Consider the following 27280-nt stretch of genomic DNA (forward strand, 5'->3'; position numbering starts at 1 on the left):
TCTGCACATGCCTTTTTTTTAACAGAGGGACTTTGCGGGGGATTCTTGAAAATAGATTAGCTTCACACAGACGTCTTCTAACTGTCACAGTACTTACAGGTAACTCCAGACTGTCTTTGATCATCCTGGAGGTGATCATTGGCTGAGCCTTTGCCATTCTGGTTATTCTTCTATCCATTTTGATGGTTGTCTTCCGTTTTCTTCCACGTCTCTCTGGTTTTCCATTTTAAGGCATTGGAGATCATTTTAGCTGAACAGCCTATCATTTTTTGCACCTCTTTATAGGTTTTCCCCTCTCTAATCAACTTTTTAATCAAAGTACGCTGTTCTTCTGAACAATGTCTTGAACGACCCATTTTCCTCAGCTTTCAAATGCATGTTCAACAAGTGTTGGCTTCATCCTTAAATAGGGGCCACCTGATTCACACCTGTTTCTTCACAAAATTGATGACCTCAGTGATTGAATGCCACACTGCTATTTTTTTGAACACACCCCTTTCAACTAATTCAACTAATTGCCCAATTGCACAGCCTTAAGAGCGTGCATATCATGAATGCTGGGTCTCATTTGTTTTCTGAGAATCTACTGAACCTACTGGTAACTTGTTTGCCACGTAGCAATAAAAAAATATACGAAAAACCTTGATTATTCTGGTTAGTCACATTGTACTGCTATTATTTTGAACAATACTGTACATCAAGAGAACGAATTAGTAAATTGTGCATACGATTTAGCAAATCAATGAAATGTAAAAGTAATCGTGCACGTTTAGTACATAGAGGGAGCGAATTAGTAAATCATGGACATGATTTCTTTCTTTTTCTTGCATGTCATGATCAGGGCTCTGTGCTCACTATCAGAGGATAAAACTAAACAATATAACAATTACCAAAGAACCATAATTTTTGAGCTTCTCAGAAGAAAAACATTCATAAAGCGTAAAGATATGAAAAATGAACAATATAGAGAATTCTAGCATCTCTCCTGTATTATTTGTCCCACCCGAAAAAACAAAGTTTTTTAAGAAAATGAGCGTACTGACTTTCTCAGAAGAATCTGTGATCTGTGATTACTGACTGTGGAGAAGACTCTTTCAGACAGTGCTGAGGAGGCAGAGTTAGGTGCTGGACAGCTGATGGAGAAGAGGAAGAGTGTGTTTCTTACCCCAGCAGCAGAAGACAGGCTCTTCTGAGGGAAGGACAGGAGGCTTGCAGTGTTGTGCTGTAGAACAAGGCCTACTTCTCAGCACCTGATCTTCTTCAGGAAATAGTTCCTCTAGTGTAGTCAGACACTCAGACTTCTTGCAAACTGGAATCTTTTAATAACATTTAGCATATTATTGTAGTCATGTTCATTGTTTTTATTATAACACATGGCAAGCTTATAGAAAATTGTTAAACGTGTTCTTCCTCCTCTTCTTCATCCTGGGCCTGCTGTCAACATCCTTCTCTGAGCTGAAAGGGAGAATCATCTTGTTAATGTTGCTCATGTATGTTCACAACCAGTCAAAAATCTGGAATCTTTTCTTTATGGTTTTCAAGAGAAGTCTCTTCTGCTCACCAAGGCTAGATTAATTTGATAAAAAAAAAAAATTTAAATTGTAAAAAAAAAAAAAAAAAAAAAAAACAGAGAGAAAGAAATAACAGTTTTCATACTGTTTTTTTTTAATATACTTAAAGATATTTATTGAAATAATTATGAGGCAAAGCTGAATTTTTCAGTAACTTTACTCCAGTCTTCAGTGTCACATGATCTTTTTCATATACTGATATGTTGATCGGGAAACATTGCTGATTATCACAAATCAGTGCATTTACATGCACCCAATCGCATTATTGCCGCTAAGATCAAAGTGTACATCTGCTCATGACATACATGATGTAAATCACATCTGCAGTTAGCTTACTACGGTCCTTAGTTCCACTGAACTCTATTGGTAACGAAGGAACTTTTTGAACAAAGTTGGTTTTAGGGAAGCGCATCCCATATTAGAAATGATGGGGAAGAAAACTTAGCATTTCTGGAAAGTTGAATTTTTTCTTCATTATTATTTTATAAAACACAAAGTTCAAAACATTGAAAAAAAGGTAATCTTTTGTAAAATTACAAAAGTCTTCTCTACCACTGGTTTTCAATTTTATGCATTCTTGCTATTAGCCACCCCCCCCCCCCCCCCCCAAATAAAATAAATAAATAAAATAAATAATAAATAAATATAACTGTAGTGTAGACAAAATGTTTGGGCAGCACAACTGTTTCCAACACTGATAATAATCAGAAAAATGTATTGAGCAGTAAATCATCATATTAGAATGATTTCTGAAGATCATGTGACACTGAAGACTGGAGTAATTAATGCTGAAAATATAGCTGTGCATTATAGAAATAAATTCAACTTTTAAAATATATTTAAAACTTTTAACCAGCTGTGTACACTGCCACATTTAAATGAAAACTCAACTTGTAATAATGCACACATTCTCAAAGAACTTACATTCTGGTGATTACTTCCTTCCCTCACTGCTGTCAGATCCCTTCAGTCATTCCCAGACCTCCTTGTTTTTAATCTTTCCCTCAAATCTACAGAAACAAACATCATTTTACAGACAATTTGGATAAGTCACGAATTGCAATAGTTATATAACTATAATCACAATGCTAAATTATATATATATATGTATATATATAATTATAAATATATATTGAATCGTATTAGTATTGAATACGATAGTATTGAATTGGCAGATTAGCGTATCATCCCATCATAGTTACTACAGTCAAAACAATGAAACTCTCTTCAAGAGTGCACAATAACTGATATTTAAAACTGTTAAAAGAAAAGGCTCAAAATATTGCACACATATAATAGACAACAATATCTCTTCCTTTGGTGTTTTGAATATTTCTATGAGTAATGCTACACGCTGTGACTTTGTGTTGCTTCAAGTGCATCATTCTGCGCACTGATATATATATATATATATATCAGTTTGAGACCAAAGGTTTGGACACACCTTCTCATTTAAAGAGTTTTCTTTATTTTCATGACTATGAAAATTGTAGATTCACACTGAAGGCATCAAAACTATGAATTAACACATGTGGAATTATATACATAACAAAAAAGTGTGAAACAACTGAAAATATGTCATATTGTAGGTTCTTCAAAGTAGCCACCTTCTGCTTTGATTACTGCTTTGCACACTCTTGGCATTCTCTTGATGAGCTTCAAGAGGTAGTCACCTGAAATGGTCTTCAACAGTCTTGAAGGAGTTCCCAGAGAGATGCGTAGCACTTGTTGGCCCTTTTTCCTTCTGTCTGTGGTCCAGCTCACCCCTAAACCATCTGGATTGGGTTCAGGTCCGGTGACTGTGGAGGCCAGGTCATCTGGAGCAGCACCCCATCACTCTCCTTCTTGCTCAAATAGCCCTTGATGCCTTCAGTGTGACTCGACAATTTTCATAGTCATGAAAATAAAGAAAACTCTTTGAATGAGAAGATGTGTCCAAACTTTTGGTCTTTACTGTAAAATATATATTTTACAGTTTTATATATATATATATATATATATATATATATATATATATATATATATATATATATATATATATATATATACACACACACACACACACACACACACACACACACACACACACACACTTTTGCACATCCTGTCATACCAGTGACTGGGTGTTACTGCAATAGACTTTGCAGCATTAAGGTTAACGATTAATCGATTATTTGATCATTAATTTAAACAACGATCGATCATGGAAATGATTGAAAATTGACATCCCTACACAGAAGTATAGAAAATTCTACATTGATTTAAAAATGTTTTTGCAAAAAACGACACTGATATCGGATCAGAATTACTGTCTCTTCTCATAGTGACAGCCAATCACATTAGTTTTCTGGTATTGCATGCACTTGATTGGCTTGCGTCTGCGCTTGGGTATTTGCATAAGATGTTTTGACTGGAGGACGGCTGCATTGGTGCTTGAAAAGTCTTCAACTTCTATTTAGAATTAATTTCTAGAATTAATTTCACCATCCTTGACGTCACTTCATTTAAAAGTAAACGAGAGGCGTTGACGCCCCGTGTGATGGGGCGTTATATGTCTGGATACCGCTGCACAAATCTTTCAACAACGAGAAATGTAGTTCCTGCACGGACTTACATCCAGGACAGCAGAATGGTCAGGATGACCTGAAACACATAACCAACTGAAATCAATTTAAAAGTATTTAGTCTTGCCTGAGTGATGCTGAAACAACCAGGTTTAGTTTTTCACCCAGGAGAAACTGCTTCCTGTGGAACAGTCTCCATGAAGAATGATCTCTTGATCCTGGATCCTTGCTGCCATCCACTCGGAGATGATTTGGAGGATATGTGGTTGTGTCTAAAGGGTAATGAATCAATGTTACAAGAATACTGATAGCAGCACTATTGATCCTGTACCTTATGTAAATGTTTTCAGTACTGAACAAGTCAGGAACCAAATTAGTACCAGTTCTTGAAACCCATCTCTACTTGTAATAGTTGTCTTGTTGCTGCTGCCCAGACTGTCTCTTTCCCTGATGATAAATATATGTGCTCATTTTAAAGCAATAAATAATACATTTAAATTACTAGGTGTTAACAAATATATTTCCTTATAAGGAACTCAATGAATCATGGACTCAACTGGTGGTTGTCAGGCCCTAAGAAAGTGAACAATTTGTTTACTTTTTGTGAAACGAAAGTATCAGATCAATTTGAGAATTAAACTAGCATTAAAAAGCATGCATGTGAAAAACACCATCAACACCAATAATGAACAGATGACAGAATTTACAAGCCTGCCACTTGAGGGAGAAAAGGGGAAATTATTAATCCCACATAACGTTACACTGAACATGATTTCGGCAGCCTCGGTCTAATTAACGTTAAACTTTATATTTATATTTTCTATCGGTTAATATTCAAGTTCACAGCATGGATAGCATGAGCATCATCAAGCTCAAGCAGCAGGTAAGTTATTCAAACAAACTAATTAACGTTACTACGGTTAAAAATTTAATTATTAGAAAGTTAACACTGTATAGTTTATAGTGATACATTTCAAATAATTTAAAACAGGTAAGGTTAAATTCGATTTTAACAGTTACCGTTACCTTAGACCACCTCTGAGACTGCTTTTGAGCTAATTAACCAAACGGAGCTTTTATTTATTAAATTGAAAGAGAAAACCTACAAAAATACAAAACACTACTCCTCTTTGATGGTATTTAACGTTATATCAAGTTAAAATCTATGAATAAAAGTAGATTTATAGGACTTACCTTTCCTCCGTGTCCGTCCTCTGGAAGTTGACCGTTACAAAATGACGGGCACGCGCACGTCGCGCACTTCACTCAGAAAGTGACGTGCGCTGCTAGTTTAAGGTTTAAATGTTAATTTGTTCCGTACTCTCTTTCATTAACAAACATTATCACCATTTGCTAAGTAAATTGTTTATTTTATTGTTCTTAAACTGATGGCATATATATATATATATATATATATAATTATTTTAACATGCTTGATTAATTTTTTTGTATATTTCCCAAAGAATATGCTGTTCAAATGGTATCTTAATAATAATAATACATCTAGTGCAATAATATTAAAAGTTATCTGAAGACCAGCTGACCACGTCGCTACAACGTCCCCAATGGGACTAACTAGCGACGTCTTTTGAGTACGTGCCCACGACGTTTCTGGGAAGTTAGCCAAGATTTAAAAAAAAATGGAACTTTACCACGACGTCCTCACAACGTTGCCATAAAGTAATGTCGCGCTGACCAAATGACGACTAACTGGCGACGTCCTCACAACGTTCTGTGTTTGCTGGGAACCCACCAAAATAAAAGTTTGGTCTAACTCAAAGAAACTATGTAAGAAATTGCTTAGTAAAAAGTACATTTGTATTTGGGCCTATAATGTTTATTTATTTATAATTATTGTCAGCTAATAAAACCTATGCTTCATGGACCATATTCATATAACATCTAAGGTTAAATGTAGCTCTTGACTGGTTGAGTTAGATGATGATTAACACTAAACATTAGAAAATTAGTTGAGTCTCACCAGCTGGAAATGTCATAGCTGTTAAAATCTTGTGTTTCTTATGATAAATTGACATATTGATAACACTGAACCTTTTATAATGCTCTTAATTACATGTTGATGCACACTGTATGCATTAGTGATGTGGTGGTGCTTATGGGGTATGGTCACTTATTCCTTATATGAACTGTTTCAAATGCAAGACATTGATTTGAGATTTTGAAATGATTTGAGATCTCCAAACTGACTCAAATGATACGCAAACCCGCTACGAACTTCCGAACTGATTCAAATGATTCGCGAACCCGCTACGAACTCCCAAACTGATTCAAATGATTCGCGCACCCGCTTTGAACTCCCGAACTGACTCAAATGATTCGCGAACCCGCTACGAACTCTCGAATTGATTCAAATGATTCGCGATCCCCAAACTGACTCAAATGATTCGCGAACCCGCTTTGAACTCCCGAACTGATTCAAATGATTTGCGATCCCCAAACTGACTCAAGTGATTCGCGAACCCTCTCCGAACTCCCCAACTGACTCAAATGATTTGCGATCCCGCTACGAACTCCCGAACTGATTCAAATGATTCGCGATCCCCAAACTGACTCAAATGATTCGCGATCCCGCTCTGAACTCCCCAACTGACTCAAATGATTCGCGGTCCCGCTCCGAACTCCCAAACTGAATCAAATGATTCGCGATCCCCATAACTGACTCAATGATTCGCGATCCCGCTACGAACTCCCGAACTGATTCAAATGCTTCGCGATCCCCAAACTGACTCAAATGATTCGCGATAATGCTTATTTATTTATTATTATTGTCAGCTAATAAAACCTATGCTTCAGGGACCATATTCATATAACATCTAAGGTTAAATGTAGCTCTTGACTGGTTGAGTTAGATGGTGATTAACACTGAATAGTAGAAAATCAGTTGAGTCTCACCAGCTGGAAATGTCATTGGCTGTTAAAATCTTGTGTTTCTGATAATAAATTTACATATTGATAACACTGAACCTTTTATAATGCTTTTAATTACATGTCGATGGACACTGTATGCGTTAGTGATGTGGTGGTGCTTATGGGGTACGGTCACTTATTCCTTATATGAACTGTTTCAAATGCAAGACATTGATTGCATGAGATTAAGTTTGTAAATGACAGCCTGTGTCCTTTTGTAGTGTGCACATATATTTATCATCAAACTGTGATAATAAGCTATTTTGCCCATTATAGATCAACTAACATAATCTATAAAGGTGCAAAATGCAATTACTTATATTTGAGAATCGAGATATTTCATGATATTTAACACCCCCCCCCCCCCCCAACAATATTGTAATGCATTACTTTTAAAAGGACCTTTCCCCAACACTGTGTATCAAATGTATGTCCTAAGTGTGTGCTTTTCTAGCGTACTTTATTTAACTTCTCAGGTAATATCAGTGGTATGACCTATTTTGCTAGGGGCAATTTAGTAGTCCCTGGATATTAGGGACATGTCCCGAGCATTCCTACTACATTTTATGCACTTGATTTATTGAAATGCTTTAGGTGAGTAGCTTTTTGCATATTTTTGTTCCATTAAAGTAGGCCTAATTAGAAAAAGATGAGAGCAGTCTGCAAAAGTAAGTACTTCGGCCTGCTTTAATACTCCTCCTTCACATCTGCTGAAAAAGAGGAAGCAACAAATTTGAAGTGAATGCTTTTTATTGCGACATCCTAGAGTGCTTTAACCACAGAGACCCGGGCCACACATCTGGATGAAGATGGTGAATCAGAGCCGCAGGATGGCGCAGGGTTACACGTCCGGCTGCCATCATGATCTCCTCAAACACACATTACTGCGGCTTTCAACAACAAAGTTACGAAACCTTTGAGGTTTACCAGCAGCTTCGTTAAAGGCCTCCCAGAAGAGCTTGTGCTAATAGTGACATTTTTCAGATATTTGGACATTTCTACTAAGAGACTGCACAGATTCAGAGCTGATTTATTTGGACTTTTCTGTTTGTTTGTTGATATGGAAAGGGAGACAGTGTCCCGGGGGAATAATAGTTTGCATAGTTTATTCAGAGCCAGTGATAGTCTGCATCAACAAAATTCCAACCAAATACTTTTCATTACAGTGCATGCATTACCTACAAATTTTTATAACTCTGAAATTTCGCAAATAATTTAACATAAATATAATATATATAACTCTAAAGACACTTAAAAAAACTAATAAATAAATGTTTAAGAAAAAAAATGAGTAAATCTTTAAAATTTTAATGAAAACATATATATATATATATATATATGTATGATACTTGATTGGCTGTCATCTGCTTGGAGGGCGTGGGTTTGGTGAAAAGGGGTGTGGTTTCATTCAATGGCTTCTTTCTTTGTGAAGTTAGCATTATGGCTAACCCCTCATAGATGTTGTAGTATCTAATAGTTCAAGGCTTGAGGAGAGACGTGTTGGTTTGTAGACTAGAAAAAAACCAGGCGGAATGATGTCATGGGAATATTTTCATATTACGCCCGTATGATCTGTGCAGGACCAAGTGCCTCATGCTGCAGGTAGGCCGAAACCTCATGAGAACCTACTTACACAAGCTGATTACCAGAACAATCAGCACAGATAATCTGCTGAGCTCATATCTTCAGCAATTACCCTCACAGCTACTCCGTATGAACACAGATTACACACAATCAGCACAAAACAGCCCTACACACCCAACACAGTTACCAGCAGCTTGTTTGGAAATGGTTTCTCTGGTTTAGTGGCTCATTTGAGAGCCTTCAGACACATATCTGTCTCCTATGAGACATTCATACTGTGTGTGGTCTTCATATTCAAAGGGAGCATCTCACTGAAATAGAATCTAAGTGATTGTATTTGTATTTTCAATTAGATTTAATTTTTATGTTTTCTGTCTTCACTTTAATCTTTAAGTTTTTGACTAGAGGTTTCCCCAGTAACAACTGTAAACAAAGCAGAGCTACGCTCACAAACGCTGCGTTCGGGAGTTCGTAGCAGGTTCGCGAATCATTTGCGTCAGTTCGGGAGTTCAAAGCGGGTTTGTGAATCACTTGAGTCATTTTGGGAGTTCAAAGCAGGTTCGCGAATCATTTGATTAACTTTGGGAAGCGCGAATCATTTGGATCAGTTCGAGAGTTCGTAGCGTGTTTGCGAATCATTTGAATCAGTTCGGGAGTTCGAAGCGGGTTTGCAAATCATTTGAGTCAGTTCGGGAGTTCAAAGCGGGTTCGCGAATCATTTGAATCAGTTCGGGAGTTCAAAGCGGGTTCACGAATCATTTGAGTCAGTTCGGGAGTTCAAAACGGGTTCGCGAATCATTTGATTTACTTTGGGGATCGCGAATCATTTGAATCGGTTCGAGAGTTCGGGTTCGCGAGTCATTTGAGTCAGTTCGGAAGTTCAAAGTGGGTTCGCGAATCATTTGAGTCATTTTGGGAGTTCAGAGCGGGTTCGCGAATCATTTGAGTCAGTTCGGGAGTTCAAAGCGGGTTCGCGAATCATTTGATTCACTTTGGGGATCGCAAATCAGTTCGAGACTTTGGGGATCGCGAATCATTTGAATCAGTTTGGAAGTTCGTAGCGTGTTCGCGAATCATTTGAGTCAGTTCGGTCAAAGCGGGTTCGCGAATCATTTGTGTCAGTTTGGGAGTTTGGAGCGGGATCGCGAATCATTTGAATCAGTTTGGGGATCTCGAATCATTTGAGTCAGTTCGGGAGTTCAGAGCGGGTTCTCGAATCATTTCAGACATGAAAGTCTTCCTTCAGAAATAGTGATATAAAAACACCCCTGCCTCGCTTTGATATTTAAACATATACATGTAAGGAATTATTATTATTAAACGTGCAATACGTAATGTTACTCATGTTTATTCAACGAACCCTTTTTGAAAATCGATCTGTAAATAAATGTATGGGAAACACATCCCACAGCACAACCACCTGAGCCCAACTTCAGTCTACTCATCACCTTGACTTTAACTGCGTTTGTAGAAGACACCGCAGCCAGACCGATATACACAGAGCGGAAGTTAATTTAGGGCCAGGTGCGTGCAGCCGATGAAACCGTTTTAGCTTATTTGGTTATTTGGAAATGTTGCCTTGTAAACTTTTTTCAGTTACCATTTATATTTTTATTATATATTAACGCTTATTTTTATATTATTTAAACAATAATAATCATATTTGACTTAAAAATGTACCATTACTATGTTGCATAGCTAATATTGTAGCCTATATGTTTTAATAATAATACAAATAAATACATCATGCAAAAATTTGCTAAAGTAGTCATTTAGTTATTTTATTTTTATATATATTTTAATTTTTATTTACTGAACATGCCACATTGGATTCTGACACAGTTCAGTTTTCATTATTCAATTTTATAATATATATATATATATATATATATATATACACACACACACACAATAAATATTGAAAAAAATCTTAAGACAAATTATACAATATGCATAACCTGAATTATTTGGGTTAAAAACCTGACATGCATTTTTTTTTTCATGTTATCTGTCTCTTGAACTCTCTTCTGTCTTTTAATTCCAGCAGCATTTCAGAGTCTATGATGCATTAAAACCCGGTGTAGGTAGGCGGCCCACCAGATTCTGGAACAGAGCCTTAATCTTGGTCAGATATCGTTTAATTGTGTCCAACAAGGTTTCCACCTGATCTCCTCAGCCCTGATTGTGATAGCAGACCATGTCGTGACTAAACTCCGGCCAAAACACGTCACATCAGCTGATCAAAAAACAAACCCACATCCCTACATCATACCTGCGTCTCCAGCAAACTCTGACCTTCAACTTATTTGTAATGCTTTAAACCTTGAATAAGTTTTTTAAAAATTCATACGGACATATATACCTGGTGTTTTAATGATGTTTATCTGTGCTTAACGGTATGGTCACTATGATCTGCCACAAAGTTATACAAATATATAAATAAAACTGATAATTGCAGTATGTTTGGCAAAAAAATACAATTTCAGTTGTTGATTTTATTTTATTTTTCTGTATAATTATTTGTGAAATACATATATGTATTTAATACTATTGCTTTAAATGTGTTTATTATTATTATAAATTAATGTTATTCTGCAAGAATGTTAAATTGGTGATAAGTCATTCGTAAACACTTGATCTCGATCTGTTTTTTTAACGTCTTTTTCATCAAAGAATCCTAAAAAGTATTAAAACTCCAGAAAGAGTTGTGCTAAAGCTGCACAACTGTTTACAACATTGATAAATCAGCATTTAAGAATGATTTCTGAAGATCATGTGACACTGAAGACTGAGTAATGCATCACATTAATAAATTACATTTTAAACTATATTAGAAATCCAGTATTTTAAACTCTTATAATATTACAACATTTTTAACAAATGCAGGCTTGATGCGTATAAGAGAGACTCCATGCCAATCTTTTAAACGATAGAGTAGATCTCTGATCTATAACTTATATAATGTTGTTTTAATCCATGTACATTAAATTTTTTTTATTTTTATTTTTTTGCTTGAACTGATATGATCACTATTAAGTACGAGCATTGAAACTTTTTTTGCCGAGGACTTGCAAGAATGTGATGCTTTTTAAAGGTAATTTTCAAGTGCCCTCACATTTCCACATGATCATCTGCATGCTGTGCTGCTCCTCTCCACCTCTAGATGTCCCCAGAGCGCACCTGGAGTCTCCATCAGGCCCGAGACTTTCCGCAATCTTCTAAATCTGTTTCTCCTTTGAAAGATTAAAGTCAGATGAGTCAAGCCCTTCAGAAGCCCATCGAGCAGATAAAGAGGGGATTGTGAGATGCAGCGAGACTTTCGTCTGATTGCATGACTCAGACTCTAGTATACTCAAGAACTGTGTGGGCAAATCCAGGTTGATCAAGCTTACAAGACAATCAAAATATCCTGCCTGATGTTGCAAACATCTGTCCGCTGGGTGGTCCAGTCGACTTGTGTGACTAATGGGAAAATATGTGATAGAGACAGAAGTACAGAAGAGTCTGAACATGTGCATTGTTTTCCAATTTATTGTAAAATGTTTATATGATCGGGGAACAATACGAGTTAGAATTTAAATAGAAAGATTTGAGACGTTATAAAAAAGCAACAACAAAAAATGTGTCTACAAAATATAAACAATTTATGTTTTGTTGTTGTTGTTGTTGTTTTATAAATAAAGAAACTAATACTTTTATTCAGTAAGGGTGCATTACACTGAACAAAAGTGAGAGCACAGATATTTATAATTTCACAAAATATTTCTATAAATCTTAATGCTGTTCTTTCATAAAAGTATCCTGGAAAAACACAACAGCAGTTTCCACAAAACATTTTTGAAGCAGCGTAAATATTTTCAACGTTGACAATAATCAGCATCTGAAGGATCACGTGACACTGAAGACTGAAAATTCAGCTTTGAGCACAGGAATAAATTATACTTTAAGATATATTACTGTACAATAGAAAACGGTTATTATAAACCTTAATCATATTTGACATTTGATCAAATTGAGTAAGTGCAGACTTGGAGTACATTAGAGCACATTTCTTCGCATTTACTTATTTAGAGGTTTATTTTGGTAAAAAACCTTTTCATTGTTGACTCCTTCAGCATTTTCTTTATCCTATTTATTGCTTAACATATTTGTTAAAAGCTAAACTTGCTATAAAAGTGTTGTATTAGCATCATATCATCAGTTTTCCAAGATAGCATGCATAGTAACTAAATTAAGCATGCTTTTACCAAATTTCAATATTATTGTGACCCTGGAGTACAAAACCAGTCTTAAGTCTATGGGGTATATTTGAAGCAATAGTCAAAAAAAAAAAAAAAAAAAAACATTATAAGGGTCAAAATTATTAATTTTTATTTTATGCCAAAAATCATTAGGATATTAAGTAAAGATCATGTTTCATGAAGATATTTTGTAAATTATCTACTGTAAATATGTCAAAATTAAATTTTGGATTAGTAATATGCATTGCTAAGAACTTTTAGATTTTTTTCAATATTTTGATTTTTTTTTTTTTTTTTTTTTTGCACCCTCAGATTCCAGATTTTCTAATAGTTGTATCTCGGCCAAATATTGTCTGATCCTACAAACCATACAGCAATGGAAAGCTTATTTATTCATGTATAAATCTCAATTTTGGAAAACTGATACTTGAGACTGATTGTGTGGTCAAGGGTCACAAATATGTCTTGTGAGGACCTGAATATGGATTCAGTGTTGATGGGAAGGTGTTTGAAGCTTTGTGCCGTGACCCAGTTCTCACACCCAGGTTCACAACATGGACAATATTACAGTGCAGAAAGCTGAAAAGCTTGCCTCCGTCTGCCTTTGTTGAACTGTACTGGGGCTTGACAGCAGGATGAAATGTCTAGAGAAGTACTGGAGCTGAATGTTTAATGAGTGCATGGAATCTGTTATTCGGAGGACTGACCTCGAGTTATAACATGAGAGCCAGAGGAATGTCCCGAACAATTATCTGGCGATATTGAGTCTATTGTGATTTCATTTCACTTTGTTTGGATGTGTGAATAATGAGGCCGACTTTCTCAGAGACAAAAGCTGCGGTAAATTCCCTCTTATGAAACCAGCAGAAAGGCCAAAGGTAAACGCGAGCTGCAATCGCACCAGATGTCTGAAGTCGTGAAGGACCCTTCAAACGAGGGGTGAATACGTTTCCGAGAAAACCCCATCCTGGAGTTTAACTTTCCATCGTTCTTTTGGAGGTTTAAGCATGAAGTCACACCTCTGGCATGTTTTTTAATTGTTGCAGGGGTTAATTGTCCTCTGTAGAAAACCCTGAATCATTTTAGTGCTTGAACAGGCCTGTTCTGACACGATCTTTCAGTACGTGGGATGCGGTGCGTGAGGAGCTGGAAAGCAAATGCCTTCGGGATGCGAATCTGCGAGACGGATCGACGCAGCCGAAGTATGTAAACCGAGGATCAATTATCAGTTGCTCGACGTGTCTCGGCTGCACATGCTTTCAGGAGTTTGTGGCGAGATGAGAGGGAGTCCATGAATTGCACGTGGCTCCCGGAGCGTCTGACCTCTGTTGCCCCCATGGAAGCCTTTTCTATGGAAACCCCCCACTCACCCGCGCTCCGTCCCGCTGATGATTGCGAATTCCTGCAAGGTCAGAAAGAGAGAAACTCGTCTGTGCACTCGGTGAAGCGAAATGTGTTTATTTGAGAAACTGCAGTGATATAAAGGAATGGGCTATTCACCCTCAGGCCATCCGAAATGTGGACGAGTTTGTTTCTTCATCAGATTTGGAGCAGAAATGTAGCATTGCATCACGTGCTCCTCTGCAGTGAATGGGTGCCGTCAGAATGACAGCTGATTAAAAACATCACAGTAATCCACATCGCTCCAGTCCATCCGTAAATGTCTTGTGGAGAGAAAAGCTGCTGTTAAAACTAAATCCATTATTGCGACATTCTTACTAGTCATGCTGCATTATATGGGTTTTTCCAGTGAAAAGTTGTCTTGTCTGAATCAGCAGAGAAATATGTACAGATCAAGCACCGTTTACAAGCAAAACCAGTCCAGAATGGTTCTAAACAATTATGTGGGTGGTTTGTAAGTGACAGGATAAGAGGAGATGGACTTTTTTACTATAGAAAAAGCGTTATCATGGATTATGAACTCATTATATTATAGCCAGAAGCAACCGTTTAAATTTTAAAACGTCTTGTTGCATTTGTTTCTTACGAACATGCAGCTTTTGACTACACATGATGTTAACTGATGGACTGGAGTGGTGTGGCTTACTTCTGGATTATTAATGTTTTATCAGCTTTCATTCTGACGGCACCCATTCACCGCAGAGCATCCATTGCTGAGTAAGTGATGTAATGCATTTCTCCAAATCTGACTTTTTATTTATTTTTATTTCTTCAAAGAGACATTTTTGGGTGAACTATTCCTTTTAAATGACGTTTTGCCTCCCAATCTGTTATTGAACACTTGGTGTGTTCAACCATTAAAACTGAACAAATTAAATTCAACTTGAACAGGTGAATCAGCTTGAGATTTGATATTTGCTTTTGTCTGCAGCCAAATTTGAGGGAAGGACAGTACTAGCATTTTAAACTTAAAATAACTAAATGTAAGTAAAATTATATAACCTAACTGACGGTATGATTGTAGAAATCAGTGTTCTATTTAACGCTTCTTTAATGCACAAAAACATTCACAGCATGATAATAACTGGATGAATAACAGCCCTATAGAAATAAACATGCAATACTTAGACCATTTATTTACTTAGGCACTTATGCATGCATTTATACGTGTGTTCTTTCATTTTAAATAATTAGCAAATACATTAACCGCACAATTAATCTATTTGCATGTATATACTTTTCATTTATTTTAAAATTTCCCAATAAAGAACGATTGACTTGCAATGAGAGAAAGAGAGAGAGAGCAACGCGCTGTTGTGCATCTCTCCTCCCCCTTCCTCCCTCTCTCTCTCTCTCTCTCTCTCTCTCTCTCTCTGTCTGTGTCTCCTGCAGGACTGAAGATCATGAGCGCTCAACTCGACCGTGTTACTCCTCCTGATCTCCGCGCGCACGATCTCCGCGAGACCAAGAAATAAAACACACGCTCTCTCTCTCTCTCTCTCTCTTTCTCTCACTCTTTCTCTCGTTCATCAGACGCCGGGAATAAAGCTTCGTCCACGCTTGGACTCCAAGTCTCACAATTGCCCGGTTTTCTTGAATTGCCCCTCTCTGTGAAGGTTCAAGGTGTTTAACATGATGCTCATGTTTGGCTTTGGATTATTCAGCGTCGCTCTGATGCTCTTTGTCCAGCAGCCAGCCGGCTCTTCTGCCAGCAGAAACCCGCAAGGTAAGTTTCCCTTTCACCCTCACCATGAGATCTATCTTTTGGCTGAGGAATGACTGCGGGAAAAAATGACTGTTTGATGATTTGAGCTCAGTGAGAACAACTTATGAGACGAACAAGCGCTGAAGGAGACTTAAACAGGTCTTTTTGAACTCTTTATACCGTGCAGGTGTGTTTATTGTCATATTAGTGATTGATTATTTGCTCATTGATACACCAAACTGTAAAATATACAGCACTTTTATTACTTTTGCTAGATGTTACAGTTAATGTCTGTATTTTTGCTCATTGTGCATGCATGGTGTCAAATGTTTGGAAAACTGTCTAAGATATGTAGCATTAAGGTGTTGTCAGCCATTGGAAAAATCTCTAGAACGGCTCTTAAATGAAATGAAGTGTTCGGTCTATGGATGTGCTGTAGATGGGTCCCATTTTAAAATGGGGTTTTCACAGAAATGCCATTGAAGAACCATTTTTGGTTACTCTAAGGACTTTTAAGTCAACAATTCTTGACTTTAAAATGTTCTTTACAAGTTTTTTTTTTGTGTTCTAAAGAATATTTTGTGCAATTGAAAGATTCGGTGGATGTTAAAGGTTCTTCATCGAACCATCCGTGATAATAAGGGGCCTTAATGGATCATTCTAGAGTGAAAGGGTTGCTACAAACTTATTAAGCTACAGTTATAATGATAAACAAATGACCACTAGGTTTTCTTAACTTAAGGGGTTTGTCACAGTGGTCTGCAGATCTCTCTCAAACACCTGTAGAATAAAGCAGTTTAGAGTTCACCGGGTCGTGCACCACTGAAACACCTCTAGAACGATCCCATCTAGTATAAAAAATGAGGCATCTCTAGAGTTTATTACATCATTTCTGAATGTTGCATTGAAAACATTATAACGTGCATAGGAATTAAATTACTGTGTTAAAATGTGTTTTCAAAGAACAGAAAGCATTGCGATATGCTTGTTTGTAAGTAGGTTAATTATTTAACAATTATGCAACAATTGGCTGTCAGAACATAATACCTTCTTTAAAATAAAGGTTATTTATTGGCATTGATGGTTCCATGAGGAACCTTTAACATCCATGAAGAAGTTGTTTTCCATTCCACAAAAGGTTCTTTCTAGTGGGGGAAAAAAATATTTTAAAATGCACTTTTTAAAAATAGTTTCCAAAATGTTCATAGCTTGGAAGAACCATTTTGGTTCCCCAAAGAACCATTCATTGAACTTTTCTTAAGAACCTTTCCCACTGCAGACTCTTCACTGGCATGTATGGTTCCATAAAGAATCTTTAACATTCATGGAATTTTTCCATTGCACAAAAGGTTCTTTAGATTATTAAAAGGTTCTTCACACAAAGAAAACAATGTTTTTTTACTTTTAAGAACTGTTCACTGAAAGGTTCTTAGGAACCCAAAGTGGTTTTATTTTTAAGAGTGCAATAAAAAACTTTTGTCCAATGTAAATATACTTTGAATGTTTAAAGTTATTTGTGGAACCAAATAACCATATTTTTTTTTTCTTTAAGAACCATTCACTAAAATGTTCGAGGAACTAAAATGTTTCTTCCAAAACTTCCTTTTGGAATTCGTACTTTTTAGAAATTATGGATTTTTTTTTTATTTGTTATTATACTAGAATAAGAAAGAAAAGAAAAATGTTATTTAACTATTCATTGAAAAGTTCTTTAAGGAACCCAAAATGGTTCTTTTAAGGCATTGCTATGCAAATTCCCCTTTGGAGCCTATGTTTTTAAAAGTGTAGAACCAAACCAGCATCTAAGGGGTGAAGAACAGCTCTGAACTGAGGTGTTTTAGGGCCTCTAGAACCCCTTCTGAATGAAGACATCTCGAGTCCAGAGGGTCGGAGCTCTAGATCCCAGCTGAGCCCTCATTCACCTCCTCTCCCCATCACTCACCGACATGCTCTCCGTACAAACAAACCTCAACAAATGGCAACTCTCGGGGCTCGGTCCATGCCGACCACATGTTGCTCAGCTCCATATGTGGCCGAGAGCTGGAAACCAGTCTCATGGAGGCTATTTAAAGGTATTTAGCACTATAAAGTCAAGTATTTGACGTTCACCTGTGACCAAGCGAAAGTGCGCACTGAACCTCTGGGAATTTCGCAAGCTTTTGCACGAGGACCAAAGGAATAGATGTTACGTTTAGAGGTCACGGCTAATAGATTGTTGCGCAAGCGTGATGCAGCGATGTCAGCGGCCGCTCGTGTACGCATGTGCACGTCTGGTTTGTGTGCATTTACGTCTGGTGATGCTTAAAAGGTTACTTCTCCTGTCGCGCTGACAAGGACAGCCGAGAGAAAGAGACTGAGAAGGGGAGCGAGCGGGAGGGAGGCAGGGAGGGGGGTTGGGGGTTATTTTGCATCTTGGGTGGTCTGTTTCCCATTGTGGGAAAACTCAATATTTACATTTTGTAATTAGAACTACTTTCACTCTTTCATTTTCCACAACAAGGATTTACGCAGATCTTACAGGGGAAGGTGGCAGCGGTGGGCCTAATGACCTGCACCTGTTCATCACCACGGGACGGTCAGGTCAGCGGCGGATGTGTGTGTGTGTGTGTGTGTGTTTGAGATGATGTTGTGGACAGAAGGGTGATGCAGGTTTGGTGGTTCTGTGTTTTGGGTCTTGTGCTCCGGGTGTGATGGCATCCTAATCTGAAATCTGTTGTAACAGAGTAGTTTCTTTTACTGTTTCTTTTGTCCTTTTTCATTGCATATTTTGTCTTAATTAGTTTTCTTCTTCATTTTTCTTTCTTTCTCTCTTTCTTTTTCTTTTTTGATCTTTCTTGGTCTTTCCTTACTTTGTTGTCTTGCTTTCTTTCACGTTGATTTTAAGCTGGTCACTCATTCTCCCCTGTCAATTTTTTTTATTGTCTTTTTTAATGTAACTTGTTTGTCATTCTTGCCTCTCCTTTTTATTATTTTTTTTCTGCATGTTAATTCTTTCTTAATTCGTCCATTTGCCATTGCCCTTTCATTCCTCCAGTCTTTTTCAGTTGCTTACTCCTCTCTTTCCGTTGCTCTGTCACACTTTCATTCACTTGTTGGTGGTTCTGGCTTCATTTACTATCTTTGTAATTAGTCAATGCAGGATGTATTCGCAGTATTTCTTAATCTTAATTAAAACACAGTTATGCGTTGTTAGTTCATGATAGCTCAGGTCCATTAATTAAAATGAACAGATCTAGCCTTTGCTTTTAATAACGTGTAAGTAAATGTTAAAATGATCTTAATTAGTTCATGTATTTAATGTTAACAAATGGAAAGTGTGTTTCTTTCTATCTAAATTCCAGTGGAGTTTTTCTGTCTGGAGCGCTTTGTCTGTCAAACGCATCAGTAGCATATAAAACAGACAGTGAGTGGTTAAAGCGTGCCGTTTGTCAGGTCAGTATTTATTATGTTCTCCTTTGTCCTTCATCAACGTCGCCATAATTGCAGGTTACCAGCACCGTGAAATGATCATGATTCATTATAATAATCATAATTCCCAGTAAATGGGTTACGGAGGTCTAAAAACCCATGTGTAATAAATGACTTGGCGAAAGAAAAGAAAAATCCTGATGTTCTCGAGCAGCTCGGTTTAGCTTTTTGCTCTCCTGGCCCCGAGCTGCAGGCTAACAGTGCCAAGGCAACCGGCGGTGAGGATGTGACATGCCACAGCGGTGTGTGTGTTGATGTAACCTCTAGTCTGTCTCCCCGTTCACCCCGAGGCAAACCCCTGCCGGGCAGACCCTGCTGGACAACTCCAGTGTGGGAAATACACATTTCCCTTGAATAGCAGGAGCTGGGAAGGAGGGGAGAGCAGCGGAGGCCTGCCGGGGAGGGGTGGCGTGACAGAGGTTTGGGGGTTTGTTTGCTTTGTGTTGCCTTTCACTCAATGAAGTTGGAGTTTTCTTTTGTGAGTCTGGAGCAATGGCCTTGTCAGAGGCGGGGACAGATGATCTCTCTGCTCCTCGATTTAGAGAATATCTAGAATCGAACAACCTTGTAGGAAAGAAAAGCTGTGAATGAGATCTCTTTAGTACATATATTGCTGCTACAAACATGCCACGACATTTACATTCATGCATTTAGCAGACGCTTTTATACAAAGCAACTTCCACTTTTTTTTTTTTTTTACCAGTATGTGTGTTCCCTGAGAATTAAACCCACAACCTTTTGCGCCGCTAACCCAATGCTCTACCCCTGAGCCACAGGAACACTAATGAGATTAAATAGAGAAAATAGAGTTTTTGTTTTAGTTTCATGCCTCTCAGAAAGACCCTAGATGTGTCTCCTTAAGATTTTAGAGGATATTTGAATGTCTCAGATTTGCCTAAATGTAATTTCAGTGTAAACTTTGAATTTTATTTTTATTAAATTCTCACAAAACAAATGATCCGAGCATGCATTTGGACAGAGAGAAACAAACAAACAAAAATTGAGATCTCGGTAACATTGCAACGTTTTCTTCTAGACTCTCGATATATTACATGGAAAGAAAATAATGACACTTGAGTCTCATGCTTCCTGAGAAAAATACTTTACAAACAAAAGTCTGAGATCTCAGTTTTTCCTCTTTAAAACATCTGCACAGCTGTCATCATTCATATTTATATCTCTTTATTTTTACGACACCAATTTTTACTGCTTTCTTTCAGAAATACCTCAGACAATTTAATGCTTATAGTGAATAATAACCATTCCATTAAAATCTACAGCGCAATGACAGAGAAACCTGTCAAAACAAATTCCCAATTGAAGAAATGAGAATTTGGTGGCTATTGTAAGGTCTTTTATATATAGCTGTTGTTTTGTACATTTGGTGAAGTTTTATCGTCTATCGTCTAGATGAATGTTTCGTTTTGTTGCTTAAAGGTTTCTCTCTGTTCTTATCTTGGTGCACATCTTTCTCACAAATGTCTCGCTTTCTCTCCATTTAACCCTCAATCCAGAAAATCTCTCACTAGTTTTCCTCTTTTATTTTTGTCCCAAAGTGGAGTGCGCATTTTTGAGGCAGGAGTTGAAGCATTTATAGTCGGCCACATGGCGAAATATGTTTACTGTTCAGTCGGATTCTGAGTGTACAAAACCCATATGAGTTTGCCACTCTGAGAGTCTTGTGAAGTTTTTACATTTAAAATGGATAATGCATGTTATTCCTTAGGGGAAAAAAAGAGGAAAAAAATACAATGTTTTCTGTCCAGAGTTTGCAATGGGTTTTTTTTTATTCATGAGTAAAATAATGCTCTATAACATAAATTACTAGAATAAAATCCTGGGTTTTGAAGTCAAGACATCCTGACATGGCATTAGGAAAGCAAAGGTTGTAGGTTTGATTCCCAGGGAATGCATGAATTGATAAAATGCTGAATGCAATGCAAGTCACTTGCACAAATGTAAATGTATTTGGATATAGTCCATGGTATAGAATGATTACCATATTCAAAACATGGTATTGCCATCTTAATAAATCTAACGAGAACATAATTCACAATATATTATCTGAAATATCTTTATTCTCTTAATATCTTATGCAGTTTGGTTTTAAAAGATGTTTAGATATTTCTTATTCGTGTTTAAAGAACAGTTCGCCTTAAAATGACTATTTGCTGACAGTACATTCACCTTCAGGCCATCCAAGATGTAGATGACTTTGTTTCTTCATAGGAACAGATTTGTAGAAATTTTGCCTTTCATCTCTTGCTCAGCAATGGATCCTCTGCAGTGAATGGGTGCCGTCAGAGTGAGAGTCCAAACAGCTGATAAAAACATCACAATAATCCACTCCAGTTCATCAATTAATGTCTTGAGAAGTGAAAAGCTGCGTGTTTGTAAGAAACAAATCCATCATTAAGATGTTTTTAAGAGTCTTAATCCATAATATTGCTTTCTCCAGTGAAAAGGTCATCTGATCTGAATCATGAGAGAAATCTGCACCATTTACAAAGTAAAAAAACAGTCAAAAACCCAAAGGTTTAAAGTTAAAATGTCTTAATGATGGATCTGTTTTCAATTTACAAGGCATTCATTGATGGACTGGAGTAATGTGTGGATTATTGTGATGTTTTTGCGAGCTCTAATTCTGACGGCACCCATTCACTGCCGAGGATCCATTGGTAAGCCAATTTCTTCAAATCCGATGAAGAAACAAACTCATCTACATATCGGATTGCCTGTTAGTGAGTAGACTGTCAGTAAGTTTTCATTTTTGGGTGAACTATTCCTTTAAGAAACTATATCATGAAGGGCTAAGAGTTTATATCTGATAGTGAAAGGCAGTTGGAGTGGAGCAGCTTTTCTGTATAATTTAATTGTTGGTGACTTTTAGCAGGCAAGAGTGGCAGAATGGGCTGATTTTTTCTCTCTCTCTCTCTCTCTTTCTCATCCCAGGCATCGTTAGGAGACAGAAGGAAAGCAAACATGCCTCAGCTAATTAGCGGGTTGTGCTGGAGGTATATACATAGCCTGTGTGCGCTTTACGCTCTAACCTACAATTACTAAGCCAGAAGTGACACTGCTGGGTTTAGATCATTAGGAGTTTACACTGATGGTGCGGTCAGCTTCAGAGGAAGTGTGGAGACCACATCTGTAGGTGTTAGCGAGAGCGCGTGAATGCCTTCCTAGTTAAACGTGTGAATGTCACATGACGAGGGAGGAAATACATCTTAATTGAAGGCTTTTATGGGGAAATCAGTGTTGCATTAATGCATTAAATGACCGCGTTTTTGTGTTTTTGGCACTGTGTGTTCTTATTCTTTTACGAATGTTATTTATGAGTTCTGAACGTGTTTAATAAAGCCCATCAGTGTTGTATCTAGTGCTTTCCCAAATCTTCGCATGCATGTGTAAAATCCAGAGCGTCTTAGAGAAGCGTCTATTTTAAGCGTGTCAGTGGCAAGGGTGGAGTTGACACGAGGCATAGGTGAAGGCCTCGTAAACGTATGAAAAACGGAATTTGTATTTATGCTAAATAATGTACACTTGAAGCATGCAATTTCTGTGAAATTGCATACTTAAACTTTCAAAAAACGACTATGGCTGGGTGTCACAAGTGCAGTATAGAGCGCAAAAGAGGTTATGTATTTTTCTAAGCCAAAACACAGAAACGAGCATTTTTTCTTATTGGTTTTTGGTTAAATGCCTGAAATAAAGTCTATGGTGGACACAAGCTTAAGATACTTTAACAGTTTGTTCTATGACATAAAATACATAAAATTCTTCTTAAAGCTTTACTTGTCTTGAAAAACGCATTAGCCGACAAGTGTCTTAAAGGGACTACAGAGGTTGTCAGTGACATTAAGCTTAATGTCAAGCAGGTAAACTCATCTTCTCACAAGACGCTTTCACACTTCACAACCTCATTTGTCTGCAATCGCACTCTTGCAAACTATTCCAACTCAAACCTGAAGGGAAAATGTTTTTAAATGAAGACTGAAAGAGCCTAATGATGGTGAAGTCAGAGTTAGTTTATAGTTCAGCTTTTTACTTCCGCCGATTGTATTTAGGCCTCAGCTGTGTTGATTTTTGAACATTATCATGATTAATAAAATGTGTAAGAATCATAGTAATAAAGCAGATGGAAAAATCTATTTCAGCCAGGTTGACCCATAACCTACTTGTTGTTTTAAATCGAGACTAATTGCTATTTGAAGCTTTTAAAAGGCTCAGTTTGAGCGTTTGTGAGCTTTCCTCACATGTATGACCCTGGAGGACTTGCAGGTCACCTGGATCCTATACAGTAGGTTATTATCAGTGTATTTTATAGGGTTTCAGTTGAAAGCTCAGATCTTTTATTTTAGGTAAAAACCCACCACTTAACTTCCTCCAGTCACTGGCAGGTGTGGCAGAAAGTTAATTCTGGATCCTTGCTGTAAGACTATCATGACAGATGGCAGAAAGCTAGTCGAGAAACTTGATGTTGAGATGATCTGACCACAGCTGCATTAAAGAAGAGCTTCTAGACTGAAGTGAGTCCGCAGCTGCTCTCTTCACCCAACAGGAGAGATGTTCAAATATAGATATTTTAGTCATGAGGTTGTCTGCCAGCGCTGTTTCCTATTATGAGGATGAAATCAGACAGTGTGGATCCTTTGATGATAACAGTAGCTGACGTCCAAGCTGACAGTCAAGAGAAATGATGAACCTCTTAAAACATTGTAAAAAGTTCAAGTTTAAAGGTTGATGATACATGTGGCAACTTTTTGAGCAGTTTTGCTTAGGCACTTTCCCACTGAGAATGGGTAACAAATTTAGACCGTGTCTCACTTGGTTGCCCGTTGATTGCAACATTGCTCAGAAAGTTGCCCCGTGCATCATCAGCATAAGTGATGCTGAAGAGAGAATGGACCAGTGTTAAAGTAAAAGTGCATTAAGAATCAATCTCTCCGTCTAGTTATTAGTGATTTTGAGTAATAATGTATAATAAGCATTTGTTATTTTTTATTTATTTATTTTGTTTTGCTTTCATCAAACTGCATTATATACTCTACTATTCAAAAGTTTGAGGTCCGATTAAAAAAAAAAAAAAAAAAAAAAAATCTCTTACGCTCACCAGGGCTGTGTGTATTTGTTTAAAAATAAAGATATTTTGTGAAATATTTTTTCTATTTAAAATACTTTTTTTCTATTTGAATATATGTTAAAATCTATTTTATTCCTGTGATCAAAGCTGAATTTTCTGCATCATTACTCCAGTCTCCAGTGTCACATGATCCTTCAGAAATCATCTAATATGCTGTTTTGCTGCTCATTTCTGATTATCAGTGCTCAAAGCTGCTTCATATTATTGTAAAAACCATGATGTATTTTATTTTTCAGGATTGTCTAATGAATATAAAGTTCAAAACAATGAAACGGAACACTTTTGTAACATTATCACTGTCGCGTTTGATCAATTGAATGCATCCTTGCAGAATTAATTTATTTATTTGATACCTTACAAACCACATACAATTGACCAGTAGTGTGTGCAACCTTTGCTAAAAAAAAAAAAACAATGCATTGAAACTGAAATGGTGTGCTATTGATTTAAAAGGCTGTCAGTACAATGCATGCTATGTTTCGTCTCTATTCCTAAAAACAAGCAAACTACTGCAAGGTTGAGTAGCATCTACCGTATGTGCATAATATATGCAGATAATACACAGTTCAAAGTAGCAGAAGTGTGGAAAATAATGTGTTTTGGTTGTCAGAATCTTTAAGCCCCTGAGCTGAATTAAGAAGGCGGTCACCTTGTCTCAACATCCCGGCCTGATTGGCTTCATTTTGCGGTGTATGTAAACTCTCAGCCGGAACTAGTCACAACCCTGAACGGATTTAAGTGAAAGTGACTGTGGGTAAGAAATCCAACCTCATTCTCTTTAATTAGGCTTTCTTGCCTGCCACGGATGGCCGTGTCCTCAGCCGAGCCGTCAGAGCCGTGCTGAGATCTGAATTGTCGCGGGTGTCCGTCAGGTTTGAGATAATCTGACTCCTGTTAAGAAAACACGAGCAGTGATGTCAGGCACAGGGTGGGATTATACGACAGCAATGTCAGGCATGAGGAGAATCTATATTTAACAGGAATTTCGTATATATCCCAGTTGAGGCTTTATGTTATTCCTTGAACGTCAGCATTTCTTGAAGCGGCAGCACAATGGCTTGTTGTATTCATTTTAATTCGGTTGTAGGTCTGCAACACATTGTTCCAGCTCAAGGGAATTCATTCTTTTCATGAGACTTCCTTCCATTTGTTGTGGCGCGTTTATCGATATCAGGACTCAGACGCTGAGGGCTGAGCAGCCGCAATGTCAGTCTGACTCACATTTTCCTTCGTGACGTTGAATTAATGCCATCTCTGTTCCCAAGAACATGCAAACCATGCACGCACCATGACTGAAGTCCTGCGTCTCTTTTGCATTATTTGTAAGTCACTAATAGTGGTTGGTTGTTCTGCAGCTGAGCACTTGCAATGTTTTATTGAATTAATAAATGCATCTTACCAGTTGATTCATTGATGTTGACAGAAAATAGTAATCACTGATAATTTGGGCACATTCAAAAAACACTTTCGAGATGTTTTTGCTTAAATAATTGAAACTATATAGAGCAGCGTATATATATTTGTAGACCAACACCCAGGAACAATTTACTGAAGTCATTGGGTTTTTCAAATGAGTTTTTGGTTTTTGTTGAACGCAAGATTAAGATACTTTCATGTTTTATTCTACGACACAAAATGCATACAATTTTTCAGTGATCATTCAAAATAGCTATGTTGTGTTTTCATAAACAGTAAAGGTAGCAGATATAAATAAATATATAAACTCGGCTAGTTTAGCATCTTCACTTCGGTACTGCGAATAACGAGTATTAGATTATAAAACAATGCTACTTTTTGACATAGAATACCATAATTAAAGCTATTTAAAACAGTACTTTGTATTATTATTTTATTACCACTATAGGAAGTAGTTGATGCAACTAAATTGGAGTTTAATAAAAAATGCACTTCTAAAAGTTTATTAGTCAGTGTTCATTCGAAATAGAGATGTTGTTTTCATAAACAGTCAAGGTAGCAGAAGCACTTTAAAGTCACGATATTCATCCACAATGGCCGACAAGCTCATTTTGATCTCCTCATTCTCTCTTTTTCACCTCATTTGTCTTCTCAGCATCAGCGGATGCACACAAGAGTCCTGATTCTCCCGCTGACCTCGACCTCTCCGAGAGCACATTTATTTATCGGGTCGTAATATAAACAGCATGCCTCAGATTACGTCTACAATGTAGCTCTTCTGGGATCCAGAAGTATTTTTGAGTATACCCACTTTTTTTTAAGGCCAGATGGAGCTGAAAACTGAGACCTTTTGAAAGAGATCCAGTGGTGGCCTGTTGATGGTGCAAAGCATTTTGGGAAGGTCAAAGCTCAAACAGTCTTGTGTTTTGTAATTTTGATTCTATTTGATATTAATTCTTTTGGATATACAGTACATCAGGTATGGTACTTATCCAATTTTGTTTTAGCTAATGCTGTAGTATGTGAAAAAGGGACAGGAAAAGATGCGTGAAAATCATGCATTATCTTTATGGTATGCATTTCTGACTTACAGAATTTTTACAAGATGTTTGTTTAGAAGACAAATCACCATCATTGATAACGTCATTAAAACTAGTACATCGTCCAAATGCATATCTTATTAGTTCTCTAAAAACGGCACAATGCAGACAATGTTGTCGTAGGACAGCAAGATGGATGTGTGTGTTTGTGTGTGTATC

The 27280-nt window shown here is 37.1% G+C and overlaps 1 protein-coding gene across 8 annotated transcripts in view; it reads left to right on the top strand.

The window, feature by feature from the left end:
- Positions 1–8473: 8473 nt before the first annotated feature.
- scube3 (signal peptide, CUB domain, EGF-like 3) overlaps positions 8474–27280 on the top strand; it is a 99653-nt gene continuing 80846 nt past the window's right edge. For 6 of the 8 annotated variants that reach the window (XM_052594664.1, XM_052594666.1, XM_052594667.1 and 3 more), the window contains exon 1: positions 15662–16015. In XM_052594664.1, coding sequence (XP_052450624.1) covers positions 15922–16015 — 94 coding nt within the window. In that variant the 5' untranslated portion in view covers positions 15662–15921. Of the gene's footprint in view, positions 8666–15661; positions 16016–27280 lie in introns of those variants that run through there. The other 2 variants (XM_052594672.1, XM_052594671.1) reach the window with 1 other exon arrangement.

The sequence above is a fragment of the Carassius gibelio genome, chromosome B23 (genome assembly GCF_023724105.1).
Source record: "Carassius gibelio isolate Cgi1373 ecotype wild population from Czech Republic chromosome B23, carGib1.2-hapl.c, whole genome shotgun sequence".
Lineage (NCBI taxonomy): Eukaryota > Metazoa > Chordata > Actinopteri > Cypriniformes > Cyprinidae > Carassius > Carassius gibelio.